This window comes from Castor canadensis, chromosome 2, assembly GCF_047511655.1.
Source record: "Castor canadensis chromosome 2, mCasCan1.hap1v2, whole genome shotgun sequence".
Lineage (NCBI taxonomy): Eukaryota > Metazoa > Chordata > Mammalia > Rodentia > Castoridae > Castor > Castor canadensis.
Window position 1 is genome coordinate 12,278,316 of NC_133387.1, and position 18,335 is coordinate 12,296,650.

Here is an 18,335-nt window from a genome sequence, read left to right on the forward strand (position 1 = left end):
ATCCAAGTTTCAACAATGCTGGTTTACTCTGGAGATTCAGAGGCAGGATATATTCCATGCTTCTCTTAGCTTCTGGTTTTGCCAGCAGTTCTTGGTGCTCTTTGACTTATAGACACATTATCCTGTTTTCTGCCTCCATGTTCTGATAGCAATTTTCCTGAATGTCTCTGTCTCTCTGTATCCAAATTTCTGCTTCTTATAATGATATCAGTCATTGGACTAGATCCATCCATATCTAATATGGCCTCATCTTAACTTGATTACATCTGAAGAGACCCTATTTCCAAATAAGTTCACATGCACAAATACTAAGGGTTAGGACTTTGAAGTATTTCTTTAAGAGACGTGATTCTACCTCCACTCTTGTTTGTTTCCTTCTGTGTTAGAAAAGTGTCATACTAATTTTTACCACCAAAAGTTTAAGAGGCCAAGACATGAAAAGGTCTCCTGGATTGTAGACACAGACACTGAAACTTGAATCATTTCAGTGTTTTACTATCCACTGAGTGGCAAGACTGCCCTAGATAGTGAAAAGCCACTTTGCTTGTTTTTCTGGTTTGTTTACCCATTCTTCACCAAGCTGAAACTTTGCTTCTTTTCTCTACAGAAACCGATAGAGCCATGGCGACTCCCTCTGCTGCCTTTGAGGCCCTTATGAATGGAGTGACAAGCTGGGATCTCCCTGAAGATGCTGTCCCATGTGAACTGCTTCTTATAGGCGAGGCCTCATTTCCTGTGATGGTGAATGATGTAGGCCAGGTGCTCATTGCTGCCTCCTCCTATGGTCGAGGTCGCCTGGTGGTTGTATCCCATGAGGACTACTTGGTGGAAGCCCAGCTCACTCCCTTTCTTCTCAATGCTGTGGGTTGGCTTTGTTCCTCCCCTGGGGCTGCCATTGGTGTACACCCATCTCTGGCACCATTGGTCAAAATCCTTGAGGGCTCTGGAGTAGAGGCAAAGATTGAACCAGAAGTGAATGACTCCCTGGGAGTTTACTGTATTGATGCCTACAATGAAACCATGACTGAAAAGCTGGTCCAGTTTATGAAACGTGGAGGGGGCTTGCTCATGGGAGGCCAAGCCTGGGATTGGGCCAACCAGGGTGAAGATGAAAGGGTTCTGTTCACATTTCCTGGGAACCTGGTGACCAGTGTAGCTGGCGTGTACTTCACTGACAACAAAGGAGACACAAGTTTCTTTAAAGTCTCCAAGAAGATGCCTAAGATCCCAGTCTTAGTTAGGTGAGTACCTTACCCCAGTGGAAGTCGGTCCCAGATTAAAAAGCAGACATGGCTTTTATTGCCAGGTTGTTTCCAGGGTAGCAAAAAGGAATTTGAAACTTTGATTTACCACAGGTCAACTAGATTTTTAAAATACTCCAGGGAGCACGGTCTTCATTGCCACTGTCTTCCTAGACCAGACCATTTACCTCTTCAAGAGGAGGAACTCCTTATTGACCATTGTATCCTTCAGAGTCTAGCCTAATCACCATATTGGTGACCCCAAGAGTTGGCATGATTAATTCAGGAAGATACATAGCATTTTTATTTTGACCGAAAAGGAAAACATAGAAAGAAAAAATAAAGGACTCCACAGGCCAAAAGAACTTCCAGCCACATATGGTTAGGATGGGAATAAGAAGCAGAGTATTCAGAAGTTGAAATAGTGAAGTGGATGGTACAAGGTCTATGTGCTAAATGTAGGATTTAGGAGAAATCCTTAAAAAATAAGAAAACTGCCAAATTAATGGAGATAAATATGAGCATGAACCCTCAAGTAGTTTGCAAACAATATCAAGGCAGATATTGTTATTTAGAATGAGGATTCACACATCCCTGGAGATCACTGAGAGTTACATGCTAGATATATGTAGCATAGCATAAATCATAAAATCAAAAGTTGGTTAGTTAAATAATCAATAAAATTGATAAACTGCTGGAAAGACTTATATGACTATATGAGAGATAACACAAATTAAAAATTTCAAAAGTGGGTAATGAGATTTTAATATAGCACCTGTAGACATTAAAAGGAAAATAAGAAAATATTGCAACTTTTATGCCAATAATTTTGTCTATTTAGATGAAATAGACAGAATTCCTGACAGACGCAAATTGCCAAAATAGACACAAGAAAGAAAAAAAAAGAAGAAAAGCATATGCCAAATAAGTTGAATTCTAATGAAAACATCTCAGCACTAAATGCAGTTCAATATCCTGGATTACATCAGCAGAAAAACTGAAATTTATATAAAGGCTAGAGTTTAGTTGAAAGTATTTTACCATTGTTAGAATCTTAATTTTTCCAAGTATACCATATGTTAACACTAGGGAAACTGGGTCAAAGGTATATACAAACTCTGCACTATATTTGAACCTTTGAATTTTAAAATTTCAAAATAAAATTTATTTAAAACCAATAATACCACGAAGAAAACACCAGGCCCTGATAGCATTACTAATGAATTTTACCTAATGTTTAAGGAACAAATTAAATCAACTCTATATCTAAGCTCTACCATAAAGTTGAAAAGGAGGAAAATTTCCCCAACTTGATTTATTAAATGAGCATTTTTCTCATACTAAAACCACAGAAAGACATTGGGAGAAAAGAATCCCTCGTGACATGGATGCGCAGTTCTTTTTTTTATTATTATTTTTCTTTTTTTATTGTTTATTCATATGTGTATACATTGTTTGGGCCATCTCTCCCCCCTATCCCCCACATCTGCCCCACCCTCCTCACTTCCAGGCAGAACCTGTTCTGCCCTCTTCTTCAATTTTGTTGAAGAGAAAACGTAAGAGATAACATAGCATTTTTGCTAGCTTGAGATAAGGATAGCTATACAGAGAGATTCCTAGCATTGCTTCCATGCACATGAATTGGTGTAAATTACAACATGAACTGGTTCATCTCTACCAGACCTCTTCACTACTTCCCGGTCACCTTCCCATAGTGATCTCTGTCAGTTTAAGATTACTTTATTATCTCCTCTACAGTGGGCACATCAAACACTTTCAAATTTTAGGTTTCCTTCCCTTTCCCTATTCCTCCTGTATACATTCTCCCCTTATCATGTGATCTATGTCCAATAATATTACTGCATTTGCTTTGGGTCTGTAACCTGCACATGAGGGACAACATACGATTTTTGGCCTTCTGAGCCTGGCAAACTTCACTTAAGATGATGTTCTCCAGTTTCATCCATTTACTTATGAATGATAAAATTTCATTCTTCTTCATGGTGAGTAAAATTCCACTGGCATAAATACCACATTTTCTTAATCTAGTCATCAGTAGTGAGGCATCTTGGCTGTTTCCATAACTTGGCTATTGTGAATAGTGCTGCAATAGACATGGGTGTGCAGGTGCCTTTGGAATAATCTGAGTCACATTCCTTTGGGTATATCCCCAGGAGTGGTATTGCTGGATCATATGGCAGATCTATGTTTAGCTTTTTAAGCAGTCTCCATATTGTTTTCCAAAGTGGTTTACTAGCTTACATTCCCACCAGCAGTGTATGAAAGTTCCTTTTTCCCTCACATCCTCACCAACATTTGTTGTTGGTGGTGTTTTTGATGATAGCTATTCTAACAGGAGTAAGGTGGAATCTTAGTGTGGTTTTGATTTGCATTTTCTTTATGGCCAGGAATAGTGAGCATTTTTTCATGTGTTTTTTGACCATTTGGATTTTATCCATTGAAAAAGTTCCATTTATTTTGGTTGCCTACTTCTTTATTGGTTCATTGATTTTGGGGGAGTTTAGTTTTTGAGCTTCCTGTATATTCTGGTTATCAGTCCTTTGTCTGATGTATAGCCAGCGAATATTTTCTTCCACTCTGTGGGTTGTCTCTTCAATTTAGAGATCATTTTCTTTGTTAGGCAGAAGCTTTTTAATTTCATGTAGTCCCATTTGTCCACCCTTTCTTTTAGTTGCTGGGCTGGTGAAGTTCTACTAAGGAATTCTTTGCCTAAACCTATTACTTCCAGAGTATTCCCTGCTCTTTCCTGTACTAACTTCAGAGTTTCGGGTCTGATATCAATGTCCTTAATCCACTTTGAGTTGATATTAGTACAGGGTGATAAACATAGATCTAGTTTCAGTTTTCTGCTGGCAGATAACCGCTTTTCCCAGCAACATTTGTTGAAGCAGAGCTCTATTCTCAATTGTATGTTTTTGGTGCCTTTGTCAAAAATTAGGTGGGCATAGCTGTGTGGATTCATATCTGGTTCCTCTATTCTGTTCCACTGGTCTTCATATCTGTTTTTAGGATGCACAATTCTTCATAAAATATTAGCAAATAGAAAATTATGCTATATCATTACTAAATAGGGTTATAATAGGTGTAGCTTATTTAACATCTATTTAACCTGTTTTAACATCTAAAAAACTAATTAATTTACCATATTAACAGAAAAATGAGAAAGTTATGTAATTCAATGGATGCATAAATCCCTGACAAAATAAAATGCTAAATCATGATAAAATTTCAGCTAACTAGAAATAAAATGGAAGTTCTTCAGTTTAATATGAGGCCATCTAGTTAAAAACATCATTAATGGTGAACTACTGAATGTTTTACTCCTAGGATTGAGAACAGGGAAAGGAAAAGTACCTTCTCTCATCCATCTGTTTTGGATTGTACTGAAGCTTTATCCAATTCAATAAGAGAAGGAAAAGAAGGCATAGAGATTGAAAACTAAGAGATAAATTTGTGTTTGTATATATACAATTGTATATACTTATACACAATTTCACACTATACTAGTCCCTCTTATTTCTGGGACTTATATTCCAAGACCCTCAGTGAATGCCTCAAACTTCACATAGTACCAAGCCCTAAATATAGTAATTTTTTTCTTATATACACATAACTGTAATAAAGTTTAATCTATAAAGTAGGTATGGTAAGAGAATAACAGCAACAATAACAAAATGGAACAATTATACAATACGCTCTAATAAAAAGTATGTGAATGTAGCCTCTCTCAAAATACCTTATTGTACTGTACTCATCCTTCTCGTCATGAAATGAGATGACAGTTCTTATGTGATGAGGTGAAGTGAATTAATGGCATAGTTATTAGGATGTAGCATTGCATTACTACTACATAAGGGTGGATTGCACACAAACACCGTGATACCCCAACACTCATTCTGATAACCATGATGGCTACTAAGTAACCAAGGGTGGGTAGAATATGCAGTGGAAACACTGGACCAAGGAATGATTCATGCCCACCATGGAGCAGAAGGTGAAAGATTTTATATTACTCAGAATGGGCACTAATTAAAACATGAATCATGTATTTCTGGAATTTTCTTGTAAATATTTTTGAACCACAACTGAAACTGCAGAAAGTAAAGCAGTAAATAAGGAGAGATTACTGTACATATTTTCTAGAACAGTGAGTAAAAAACACAAGGAAAGTTTGACTCAGTCTTAGAAAATAAATTACAAAGAAAGCAAAAAAAAAGTATTTTAGACATTTAGAAGATTATTAAATGACAAGGTTCATTGTAACATAGTCAGCAAAGCATTTCCTAGAGTAGAACTATTTTCTACTCTAGATGTATGTAAACAAAACATAATCATTTATATTAAAAAAATCTACAGAAAAACTGTTGCATTAATTGACTACAGCCAGGCTGTAGGATACAAAAATCAGTTACATTTTTATATATTAAGCAACTAAAATTGGTAATTGAAAATAAATATGCAATCATTTATAGTAGAACCCAAAATTATGAGATACTACAGGTTAAATTTAACAAAATATGTATCAAGACTTATAGACTGAAAACTATAAAACATCACAGAGATAAATGAAACAAAACCTAAAGAAATGGAGAAATTAGCACTGTTGCTAAGTTGTCAGTTTTTTCCCAAATGACATACAAACCAAATGGAGTCCCATAAAGTTCAAATTCATTCTGAAGTTAATATGCAATATATTATATATTATATATTATAATAGGAGGAAAAACTAAAATAACTGAAACGTATTTTGAAAATGAAGAACAAAGATGGAAGAGCTATATTATCTAATTTCAAAACTTTCTAGAAAGTTGAAATAATCAGCACTGTGATACTGGCAGATCAATGAAATAGAATAGTTTACAGACAGACTCTCAAATTTATGGTCAATTTTTTTGGTTTTTTGAAATAGGATCTTGCTATGTAGCTCAGGTTGGCCCCAAATGTACTATGTAGTCCAGGTTGGTTTTGAACTTACAGTCCTCCCACCTTCGTGTTAGGGTTGGGATTACAGACATGAGCCACCACCATTCTTGGCTGTGGTCAACTATTTTTTGACAAAGTTGCCAAGGTCATTCAATGAGGAAATGACAATATTTTCAACATATGATCCTGAAACAATTTGATACCCTTGTGGAAAAAAATGACTCATCACCTTTATCCTACACCATACAAAACAAATACTTCAAAATAGATATAGACCTAAATGCAAAAACAAAAATTTCTAAATTTCTAAATGAAAGCAAAGTAGTAAGTATCTGCAACCTTAGGTAGGCAATGATTGCCTACATAAGACACAAAAAAGTACATGACCATGAAAGGATATGATTGATAAGTTAATATTTATTTTTAAATTTTTAAAAATTGAATTTTTTATAATGCTCAATTGGTAAGTTGAACTTTACAAAAGTATTGAGTTCTATATGAGCACATGATAAAAGCGAGAGCACACAAGGGAGGGGTGAGGATAGGTAAGACACCTAAAAAACTAGCTAGCATTTGTTGCCCTTAACACAGAGAAACTAAAGCAGATACCTTAAAGCAACTGAGGCCAATAGGAAAAGGGGACCAGGAACTAGAGAAAAGGTTAGATTAAAAAGAATTAACCTAGAAGGTAACACCCACGCACAGGAAATCAATGTGAGTCAATGCCCTGTATAGCTATCCTTATCTCAACCAGCAAAACCCCTTGTTCCTTCCTATTATTGCTTATACTCTCTCTACAACAAAATTAGAGATAAGGGCAAAATAGTTTCTGCTGGGTATTGAGGGGGGGAGCGGGAGGGGGTGGAGTGGGTGGTAAGGGAGGGGGTGGGGGCAGGGGGGAGAAATAAACCAAGCCTTGTATGCACATATGAATAATAAAAGAAAAATGAAAAAAAAAAAAAAAGAACATTTCAATTATAAGAAATGAGAAAATAAAAAAAAAAATAAATAAAAATACTTTTTACTTAGTATTAAGAAAACCAAAAATCTTACTTTTCCAGAGGCTGGAAAAATATTGCAATAATTATGTCTGACAATGGACTTGCATTCAAAATATGTAGAGAGCTCATATGTTCTCAAAATAGTAAGACAACCACTTTTTTAAGGCAAAATATTTCAGCTTACTTCAAAAAAGATGATGTTTGAGAGTTCAAAAAGCCCATGAAATGATTCTCTATATCATTAGTCATTAGGGAAATGCAAATTAAAATCACAATGAAATATTCTATGCCCCTTAAAGAATGGCTAAAATTAAAGACTATATTATTAAATTCTAAAAATTACTACGCCAAGTGTTGCTGATAATGTAGAGCAACTGGAACTTTTATATGTTGGCAGTGAACAATTTTTTATGAGGTTAGCATCTATTCAGCATATGACTCAGCCACTTCATCCCTAAGTATTTATCCAAAGGAAATGAAAATGTGTCCACAGAAAGTCTTGTATATAAATGTTTCTGGTAGCAAGTCCCAAACAAAAGGTTACCCAGATGTCCATCAACAGAAGAATGGATAAACAGAATGTGGAATGTCCACATTATGACATAATGCCCAGCAATAAAAGGTGATAAATTAATGATTGGCTCAACAACATGGATGGTTTTCAAAAAATTATTCTGAATGTAAGAAGCCAAACTCAGGAGTGTATACTTTATGGCTACTTTTATATTAAACTTCAGAAAAGACAAACTAATCTATATACAATCTGATAATGGTTTCTTATCCTGTGTGCGGGGTATGGGGGAAGAAGGCTGCTCAGATAGTAATAGAGAAAAAGGCAGATTTTTTTGGATTATAAGAATTATGAGTGTGTAGTTGTGGTGGTGGTTATTCAGGTATGTAAATTTAGCAAAATTCACCAAGATGTACACTGAAAATGAGTAAATTTTACCACGTCATTATTTTTTAATTCACATGTTTAGGATTTATAGTATATATAATTTTTATATGTATATATTATATACGTTACTGATTCTTTATTGATCCATTGGTAGGCATTTAGATTGTTTTTAAATCTCTACTATTGTAAAAACTGCTTCCTCCGTGAACCTGAGGGTGTAGATGTCTCTACAAGGTGTGACTTCATTTTGTATGGCAGTTCTATGTTTAATTTTTCAAGGAATCTCAATTTTTTTTCTATAATAACTGTACCAATTTACATTCTCACCAAGAGTTTACAAGAATTCCCTCTTCTTCACATCCACACCAACACTTGTTATCTCTTGATTTTTTGATAATAGCCATTTTAATATAAGTGGGTTTTGATTTCCACTTCCCTGATGATTAGTGACATTGAGCATTTTTTTCAGAGATCTGCTGACATTTGCATGTCTTATTTGAAGAAATGTCTATTCAGGTGATTTGCTGATTTTTTAGGTCATATATTTTTTATTATGTTAGTGAGTGCCTAATATATTCTGGATATTAGCCTCTTATTACATGTATAGTTTGAACTTGTTTGCTCCAAATCTAGTCTGCCTTTTCATTTTGTTGATTTTCTTTGGCTGTGAAGAAGCATACTGGTTTGATATAGTCTTGTTTGTTTACTTAATGCTTTTGTTTCCTGAGCTTTTGGTATAGGAACAAACAACAAAACAAAAACATTGCCAACACAAATATGAAGGAAATTTGCCCTATTTTATTCTAGGAGTTTTATGGTTTCACGTTTTCGTGAATTGATTTTTGTGTATGGTAGAATGCTGTTTCATTCTTAGACAAGACATAGAAATTTTGCTTTGCTTTTTCTGTAATACCATTGTACTTGACTCTGAATATACCATAGTTTCTGTAGCATGTGGACATTTATGTTGTTTTTAACATTTTACTCTTACTAGTGATATTAAAATGAATAGCTTTGCATATGTTCTTTCATTCTGTTGGAGGTATACCTTGGGTAATTTTCTAGTGGTAGAATTGCTAAGTCAAAAAAATAAATGAATGTACACTTCTGTTAAAAATTGCCAGTCTTCTCTGTGTAGGTTTGTACCAACTGGTATTCCCAACAGCATTACAAGAGAATGCCTGTTACTCCACAGATATCCAACAGAGCACTTGCCAGACTCAATTATTCTTTTTGCCAGTGTGATAGCCAGGAAAGAGTATTCTAACATAATTTTAATTGGCATCCATCCTTCTTATAATGAGCAAGGTCAGTTATCAGTGTTTTTAATAGCCATTTACTGTTTTTTATTTGTTTACTGCCTATACTATGTTTTGCTGATTTTTTTTCTATTAGATTTTTAGTGCCTTCTTCATTTTAAGACTTCTTTACATGTTAAGAATGTTAGCACTCTGTTTATGGTTTATATTTGCATTTGCCTTTTGAATGTCCTTAGTATTTTGCAAAAGTGCTTTGTATGGTTGATTGTATCAATCTTTTTATTACTACATCTGATTTTCAGTCAGCAAGCTTTCCCTCACACCCAGATTATTAAAAAGGTCACCCTTGTTTTTTCCAGTAATTGTCTGATTTTATTTTAAATTCATATTAGTGATGCATTTGGAATTTTTTCTTGTGTATTTTGTGAAGTATGGATCTAGTTTATCTTTTCTCAAATGGCTAGCCAGTTGTCCTAATACTTTTATGAAAAAACCTATCTTTTCCCTAGTAATCTGGTGTGCATCTTTATTACATACTAAGATATATATTCACCTTGTTACCTTGAATTTTTAGATAAACATATTTTTCTGAGTTGAGAGCTAACTAGTTTTCATAATCTACCTTTCCTTTCCAGATCAGAACTTTTCATTTGTCCCATTCTTCCACCTCTTATGTTTACCCATTTTCTCTCATGTTTTGTTGAAATCATTTGGAATTTTTGTTCCAACTTGCATTGTGCTAATTTTTGTTTGTCTCTTTGCTTTATTTTTAACATCATATCTCTACTACATTGTAATTCTTTCTTATTAATTGCATCAAGTGTTATGGCAGATTTTAGCATGAATTCTGAGTCTTACAACTTGGCTTGCCCACTACAACCTTTTCCGGTCAATTTGCTCCTTTGCTGTATTCATTTCTCTACACCTACTGCACAACCTCAAGGAGCTTTTTTGGTACAACTTCTCATGTTGTAAAGTTTCAGTTCCCTCATATACTAAGAAAATTCTTATGCAGCTAAAATACTTGTCTCTTTGTTGGTTATGTTTATTTTCTTTCTGGGGCCTACAGAGGATTTTTTCTTTGTGTTCGGAGTTCATGAATTTTCCAGTAATTGGACTGCCCATTTCACTTGCCCTGCTGTTCATTCAGATAGCAGTTTCATCCTGAAGATTCAGACTTTTTTATCCAAGGAACTATTCATCTCATTTTGTGCTCCTTTCTTCATCTTTTTCCCTCTCTGTTCTTTCCTTGTGGAAGTTCTACTTCCTAGATGCTAGATCTGCTGGTATGTCCTTTGTCATGTAACTTCTTTCTGATAATTTTTCCAAATCTTATTGCTGCTCTCTGAAGGATCACTTTACTCAACTTTCCACTTTACTCATTCACAGTCTTTCACTGGGTCAAGACATATTTTCTTCCCATGTGTTAAAATTGGGATTAGGTATTGCCAATTACATTGTTACTCTAACTGATGACTTTAGACTGTCCCATTTTTTTGAGGGGGAGTGATAATATATATTAAAACTAGTCAGTAAACACACTTTTAATTTTTCTATTTCCTTGGAAGTTGTTTTTTTTTCCTTGGTCTAGTTTGATGCTTCTCTTTCATGCTGTTAGTCTTCATCAAATATTTGGTAATTCTTGTCTATTTAAATTTTAGATTGCACTGAAATTCTAGAGTGATTATTGGTTTCTGCCATGTATTTTCTCAGGACAAATGATAATCCTGGTTCTGTTGTTTTCTTGATCTTCTCTTTCAGACATCTGCAGTTTCAGATTCTTTTGTTCCTATGGATTTCTGATCTGATTCCATTTAACTTATATCCACTATAAATTGCCCACTGTCCCAGTTTGCTAATTATACCCTTTTCAAAATCCAGTGCTATTAATGAATTTCATTTTTTATGAATTTCTCTTTAGTAACTTTAGTTTTACTTCAGAAAATGGTGAGAAAGAGAAGTAAAATCCAACTGATTTTTTTTTTCAATTTGTGAAACTGTTATGTACCACCTCCTATGTATAAGGCCTGGTTAACAGATCTTGAAACTAACAGACAGATGTCTCTGAAGATGTCCACTGGTTCAGCAGTGATCAGGAACTCAGATAGTGTCATTGCTTAGATGAAATTTTAGGTCTCTGGGTCTGAGTCTTAGCTTTGCAGGACCAGTATCTCTCATCTTGCCATATTAGGCTAGTATAGAAATCCTGATGTGTTAATTAGAATACAGAAACACACTTTTTCACTGACTTCATTTGTAAAAGAATGAGTTGTGGGAAATTTATAAACAGAATTCCTTATGAGAATAAAAACATTTCCCATTTAATTTTATTTGCATATGTAAGATATTAAAAATTTTAAAACCTCAGTTTTAGAATCATCAAATTGAAGATAGACTGTACAAAATGTTGCTTGAGAAAAACAAATGTCATAAAACCAGAACATTTTGCTTGGCCTGTACTGTAATTTCAGTACTGTAATTTCAGATTCACCTTTAAGCAGATGATCCTGAAAAGCAATATTATAATCATAAGGATATTTGGTAAACCTGGAATTAGAGCAGAAGAGCTAGTTGAATGTGTTTTTGTTTTTGGTTTTGGTTTTTTTTTTGGCAGCACTGGGGTTTGAACTCAGGGCCTCACACTTGCTAGACAGGCTCTCTTACCACTTGAGCCACTCCACCAGCCCTAGTTGAATGTTTTTAATGTTAGAGCCTCAAATATAAGAAAAGACATCTCCAAACTCTAAAGAGATAGTCTTACCTTCACCAAAGTGTTCATTGTGAGGACCACGGTTTTCCCTTCAGTTAGAGCTCTGCCAGCCACAGTTAGTCCAAGACCAATACTACAAATTGGCTGTCTAACTGACCCCTATGTTTTGATGTTTCCCCAACGCTACCTCTGACCACACATTTGCCACAGCTTTAGATCTAACAAAATGGCAAAAACCTGTTCTGGAATCTCAGGCTTACAGAAGTCACTCTACTCCCAATAATCACACAAGGGATCCGGTCTTGTTGGTATGCTGAAGTCTTTTAGGAATGGGTTATCCATGAAAAGTAAACACATGATGCTGAGTAAGACCCCATAGCATGGATATGCTTACCCCCTGCTGGGCAGGCAATGAATGGGTGGAGTCCTAGATACAGGCAAACAAGCCCTCTTGGGTCAGGTAACCAGAGCTTCTTTGAACCTGGCCTGCTCCCCTGATTGACTTGTTGAGAGAATAACTCAGCTCTCAAAGACTTTATTTGTAGAAAATTAGCTGTATGGAATTATAAATGAGACTCCTTATAAAATTGAAAGCATGATTTCCTATTCCCTTCTTTATCTGATGTTTAAAGGGCTGAAATAAAAATGAAATTAAGTCTAGAATATTTAATATATAATATTAGGTAAACAGAGCAGGGCTTCCTTTCTGAGAATGAGCAGAGCAGAAAATTAATACTGAAACCTTCTACAGCTCTCCTGCAGGAGCTAAAAATGGGGGTATTAGTTAAAGCATGCTTATGCATCTGTAGCCCTTGCTGTGTACTGGATGCAATTATAGGGGCCCTGCCTTCCCTCTAATCCAGAAAACATGTGTCTTTTGCAGTTGTGAAGACGACCTCTCCGAGGACAGAGAGGAGCTCCTGCATGGTATCTCAGAGCTGGACATCAGCAACTCGGATTGCTTCCCATCCCAGCTGCTCGTGCACGGGGCTTTGGCTTTTCCCCTGGGGTTAGATTCCTACCATGGCTGTGTTATAGCGGCTGCCCGCTATGGCCGGGGCCGGGTGGTTGTGACTGGCCATAAAGTATTATTCACAGTGGGTAAACTGGGCCCCTTTCTGCTCAATGCTGTCCGCTGGCTGGATGGGGGCCGCCGAGGCAAAATCGTGGTGCAGACCGAGCTGAGAACACTGAGCGGCCTGCTCGCGGTGGGAGGCATAGACACCAGCATTGAGCCCAGTCTGACCAGTGACGCGAGTGTCTATTGCTTTGAACCCGTGAGTGACGTGGGGGTCAAGGAGCTGCAGGAGTTTGTGGCAGAGGGCGGCGGGCTGTTTGTTGGAGCCCAAGCCTGGTGGTGGGCCTTCAAGAACCCAGGCGTGTCCCCCCTGGCTCGATTCCCTGGAAACCTGCTCCTCAACCCCTTTGGCATCAGCATCACCAGCCAAAGCCTCAACCCAGGGCCCTTCCGTACCCCTAAAGCGGGGATAAGAACCTATCACTTCCGCTCCACTCTGGCCGAGTTCCAGGTGATAATGGGCAGGAAGAGAGGGAATGTGGAGAAGGGCTGGCTGGCAAAGCTGGGGCCAGACGGTGCAGCTTTCCTCCAGATTCCCGCGGAAGAGATCCCTGCCTACTTGTCGGTGCACCGACTCCTGCGGAAGCTGCTGAGCCGCTATAGGCTCCCAGTGGCCACCCGAGAGAACCCCGTTATCAATGACTGCTGCAGGGGGGCCATGCTTTCCCTGGCCACGGGCTTGGCCCACTCTGGAAGTGATCTCTCGCTGCTAGTCCCAGAAATTGAAGACATATACAGCAGTACCTATCTGCGCCCTTCAGAGTCTCCCATCACCGTGGAAGTCGATTGCACCAATCCAGGTATGGAAGGAGGGTGTGAGCTTAGTGTTTTGGGGACTGGTGGAAGAGGGGCATGTGATTGCCGCAGTTTTTGGGCATCTGACCTCTTGAAGGCCATCTCCATCTATCCTTTGCCATATACTTTCCAGAAGATAGAGGCTGAGGTTTGGGTCCTTTTCAAAGAGTTAAGTCAGGGCAGCACATAAGGGTAGAAGTTTGCAGGGCACAGGAAGGGTTTGTGAAAGTGCTGAAAGGAGAAGGACAAAACCTGCCCTTCCTGTGCTTTTGGCAGGCACCCGATACTGCTGGATGAGTACCGGCCTCTACATACCTGGAAGACAAATTATAGAAGTCTCATTGCCTGAAGACGCAGCCTCTGCTGATCTGAAGGTGAGGCCGTACCCCATCTCCCCCTAGGACAGGGAATCCTAGTGATATTGCCTTCCTAGTCAGCATCTTATTTGGTCCCCATAAAACCATATTGACAACACAGGGCAGGTATTTTTACCCCATTTTTAAACTGCAGAAAAGCGAAATGGATAGATTTGATACATTTCAGAGCTTAGACTCAAAACTAACCAATTTCTGCCTCTAATGTTGTGCTTTTGACTTATAGTGCAGAGCTCTCAAATTGAAGGTATCCTACTCCTCTGTAGGTATTCAGTAAGTCTTAGTTCACTTTTCATCCAGGTATACTTCTCCCATTGTAGCACGAGGTCTTTCTGATTCCAGTCTCTTCTCCACAATACTAAAGTCTGTTCCATAATTGCTCAAGTCCACCTGCTGCTCCATTGCTCCACATTTGCAAAATTAGTCATCCTGCTCTGCCCCTCCCTCTAGAAGGGGGCCCTTGCAGAATAGGTGGCACTTGCAGAATGGAAGGAATTGCTTCAGTCCTCCATGGCATCAGCTGGATCATAGTGCCTCATATTGGGCCCTCTCTCAGGAAAGAACAGGGTCCCCTCTGTGCCACATGCAATGGGCAACCTGGAATTCTCTGTTACAAAGACACCAAAGCACCATTTGTGGGAGTTGGCTGTCCTCAGAATGAGCCTTTTTGATTATACCTATTGCTCCTCTTATTACTCTCTCCCCACAAGCCATTGTGGACTGTTTGAATCCCTTGTGAGAATTTCTGCCCATAATTCAGTGCATATGACCATGAGGAATGCTAATTTCGTGGGTGTATCTCAAAGGACTCATCTGTGATGTGTGAAGCCATGGCCTAATGACCCTTCCTATATCCCTACCTCCTGAGCGCTCCTCTTCCACCCATACTCTCCTTGTGGTGACTTTGCGTGGGGGGGTGGGATTTCTCTGCTCCAGATACAAATTGGCTGCCACACGGATGACCTGACCAGGGCCAGCAAGCTGTTCAGAGGCCCACTTGTGATTAACCGATGCTGCTTGGACAAACCCACGAAATCGATCACCTGCCTCTGGGGTGGCCTGCTCTATATCATCGTACCTCAGAGCAGCAAGCTGGGTTCTGTGCCCATCACCGTTAAGGGGGCTGTGCATGCTCCATATTACAAACTGGGTAAGTGGAAGCTGTGGAGAGCATTCTGGGAGAAGAGAAGAGTTGAGAATGACCAGGCAACTGTGGCTACTTGGTGCAGAAGACAACCATAGACTAGAGGAGGGCAGAAAGTGGCTTCCTTAGATTCTGCTTTGGACCAAGAAAAAAGACCGAACCATATACATGGAGACTTTATAGAAGGACAGAGAGAAGGGCTGGGACTGTTTGTGATGTTGGTGTTTATCTCCTGGGGTCCAAGTTTTATATTTTAATGTAAAGGATTTCAGAAAGTGTGTTTCAAGCTCCATTGCCTTTCTTTCTAGGGGAGACAACCCAGGAAGAGTGGAAAAGGCGTATCCAGGAGCATCCAGGTCCCTGGGGCGAGCTGGCCACTGACAACATCATCCTGACTGTGCCGACAGCAAATCTGCGTGCCCTGGAGAACCCTGAGCCTCTGCTCCGCCTCTGGGATGAGGTGATGCAGGCTGTGGCTCGGCTGGGAGCTGAGCCCTTCCCTTTGCGTCTACCTCAGAGGATTGTGGCCGACGTGCAGATCTCAGTTGGTGGGTGCTCTGAGCGAACTTCTGTGTGCACTGCCCCAAGTGCCTTTATTCTTTCAACAGCCATGCAGCAGGAAGCCAGGAGAGTAAAAGTGATTTGCTAACAAGACATGTAACTGTATTTATTGGTTTTTAAGTGGAAATGAAAAATATGTGTGAAATAAATAACAATTTAGGATAGTATGTTGAGAGATATTACCAAGACATCAAGACTCAGATGTTCCCTGAGTCCCCACAGGGGAATTTTGAGGAGTGAGTAAACATAGCAAAGAGTTTTGACCTACCTCAGAGTTGTTGGAAGGCCCTGAATAAAGAGCTCTTTACCTGTGGGTCAAGGAGCCTAAAAGATGGGACTGGAGGCTATCCAAACATTTAAGAACCATGGAAATATCTCTAGACCCTCATGTTCTTGACATGCATGGATAATCACTGTAAAGTTGTAAATTATCAATGTGGACAACTCTATTGAAATAATGAGAGTAGGAACCACTCTCAGAGAGCTCTGAACATTGAGAAGAGGATATAATGACATAGGTTCATATGAACTAGGTACTCTTATTAAAACAGAAAACTCAAATAGTAGCACAGATGGCCATTTGCAACCTGTCTCCCTCCACTGCCATCCTGGTTCAGGCCAGAGTAAAGATGAAGGCACCATTGCAGAATAAGCATAAGAAGGAAAGCCTGTTAGGTATGGTGGTTCATGCCTATAATCTCTCACTCAAGAAGCTGAGTGAAGCCAGAAGATCAGGAGTTCATGGCTAGTATGGACAGCATAGCAAGTTCCAGGCATCATGGGCAATATAGAGAGTGTATCCAAAAAAAAAAAAAAAAAAAAGGAAAGAAAGAAAGAAAGCAGAAAAGGAAAGGAAGAAAGACTGGGGGTGGTCTGAGTTTATATTACCCTTCCAAGCATTCAGGGTGCCAGGGCCACTGGGGGTTTTGGAAGAGGAAAGGTTCAGAGAACTTTTTGAGATGGTTGGGTGGACCCTGACACTTTTCTCTTCCCTCCTGCATTTCCAGGTTGGATGCATGCAGGATACCCCATCATGTGCCACCTGGAGTCAGTGCAGGAGCTCATCAATGAGAAGCTTATCAGGACCAAGGGGCTGTGGGGCCCTGTCCACGAGCTGGGCCGCAACCAGCAGCGGCAGGAGTGGGAGTTCCCACCTCACACCACCGAGGCCACCTGCAATCTGTGGTGTGTTTACGTTCATGAAACAGTCCTGGGCATTCCTCGAGGCCGTGCCAATATTGCCCTGTGGCCCCCTGTTCGGGAGAAGAGAGTCCGAATTTACCTGGGCAAGGGGCCCAATGTGAAGAACTGGAATGCATGGACTGCACTGGAAACATACTTGCAGGTATTGTGCAAGAGTTGAGGGTGATAGGAGCCCTCTACTGTGGACACCACCAGGGTCATATTGTCAGATGATATTTTAGCAACCCAGGAGAGCTCCCACTGCATCTTTCACACTCAGTCCCATTTGGTGATACTTCTCAATGCATCACTCTGCATGACCTTAAAAAGGATTAATAGCCCCACTCGTATCCCCATATGAGATTAGGTAGAAAGCACTGAGAACTCTTAAAACTGGTAGGGCAAATAGAGTGTTATAAATACACTTACTCTCTCTGGATTTAAAGCCAGGCATACCTGCAGTTGGTGCTGAACTCTTCCATGTGATAGTGATTGACAGCCCTCCTCACATACACTACACATTTATGACCAGTTTGTTTCCTTAGATGAGTATATCATCTCTTGATTACACCTTGGCTGTGCTCTGGATTCTACCATATGTAGCCAATCCAAGATTCCTCACCGCTCTGGACCTGGAGGTTGGCTTTGCCTTTGAACTATTGTTCAGTGCCCCAGTTCCCCGTCTCAGTGCTTGGATCAGGTCCTAGCTCACTCTGGGGAGTGGCATAACTGGGACCCAGGCCAGGCACAGTCTATTCTGGTTCTTCCACCTGCTTGAGTTTTTCTCTGTCTATTCTCACTGCCAGGAGAATGATGTGAAATGGCCAGCGAGGCTCTACTTTCACCTTGTTGGACTGCTTTCCCCAGGAGCAAACATTCCTCATCCAAAACTAAAATAAAGTTGGCCTCAGAGACTGCCCAAGTGCCTCTTAACTCAAAAGCCCTGCCATTCTGGCTAACGTGGGCTCTTTCCAATGGTCTCAGGAAAGCTGCCTCTTTTTAAAATTGTAACTTACTCTTAATTTTAGTTAGATTGCCTATTGTCTTCTGCTTCAACCTGACTCACTTTTCCCCCTAAAGGCCATTTTAGTAGCCTTGTGAAGTCATACAGAACTATAATTAATGAGAATTTCATTATGTCAGGATAG

General features: G+C 39.2%; 1 protein-coding gene across 5 annotated transcripts in view; it reads left to right on the forward strand.

Annotated features, from left to right (window-relative positions):
- The window catches only part of LOC109687195 (TRPM8 channel-associated factor 1), a 45,307-nt gene that overhangs the window by 20,953 nt on the left and 6,019 nt on the right, over positions 1-18,335 (forward strand). For all 5 annotated transcript variants that reach the window (XM_074061431.1, XM_074061436.1, XM_074061445.1 and 2 more), the window contains 6 exons: positions 608-1,241; positions 12,937-13,931; positions 14,203-14,300; positions 15,237-15,450; positions 15,753-15,992; positions 17,013-17,350. In XM_074061431.1, the coding sequence (XP_073917532.1) occupies positions 622-1,241; positions 12,937-13,931; positions 14,203-14,300; positions 15,237-15,450; positions 15,753-15,992; positions 17,013-17,350 (2,505 nt within the window). In that variant the 5' untranslated portion in view covers positions 608-621. The remainder of the gene's footprint in view (positions 1-607; positions 1,242-12,936; positions 13,932-14,202; positions 14,301-15,236; positions 15,451-15,752; positions 15,993-17,012; positions 17,351-18,335) is intronic.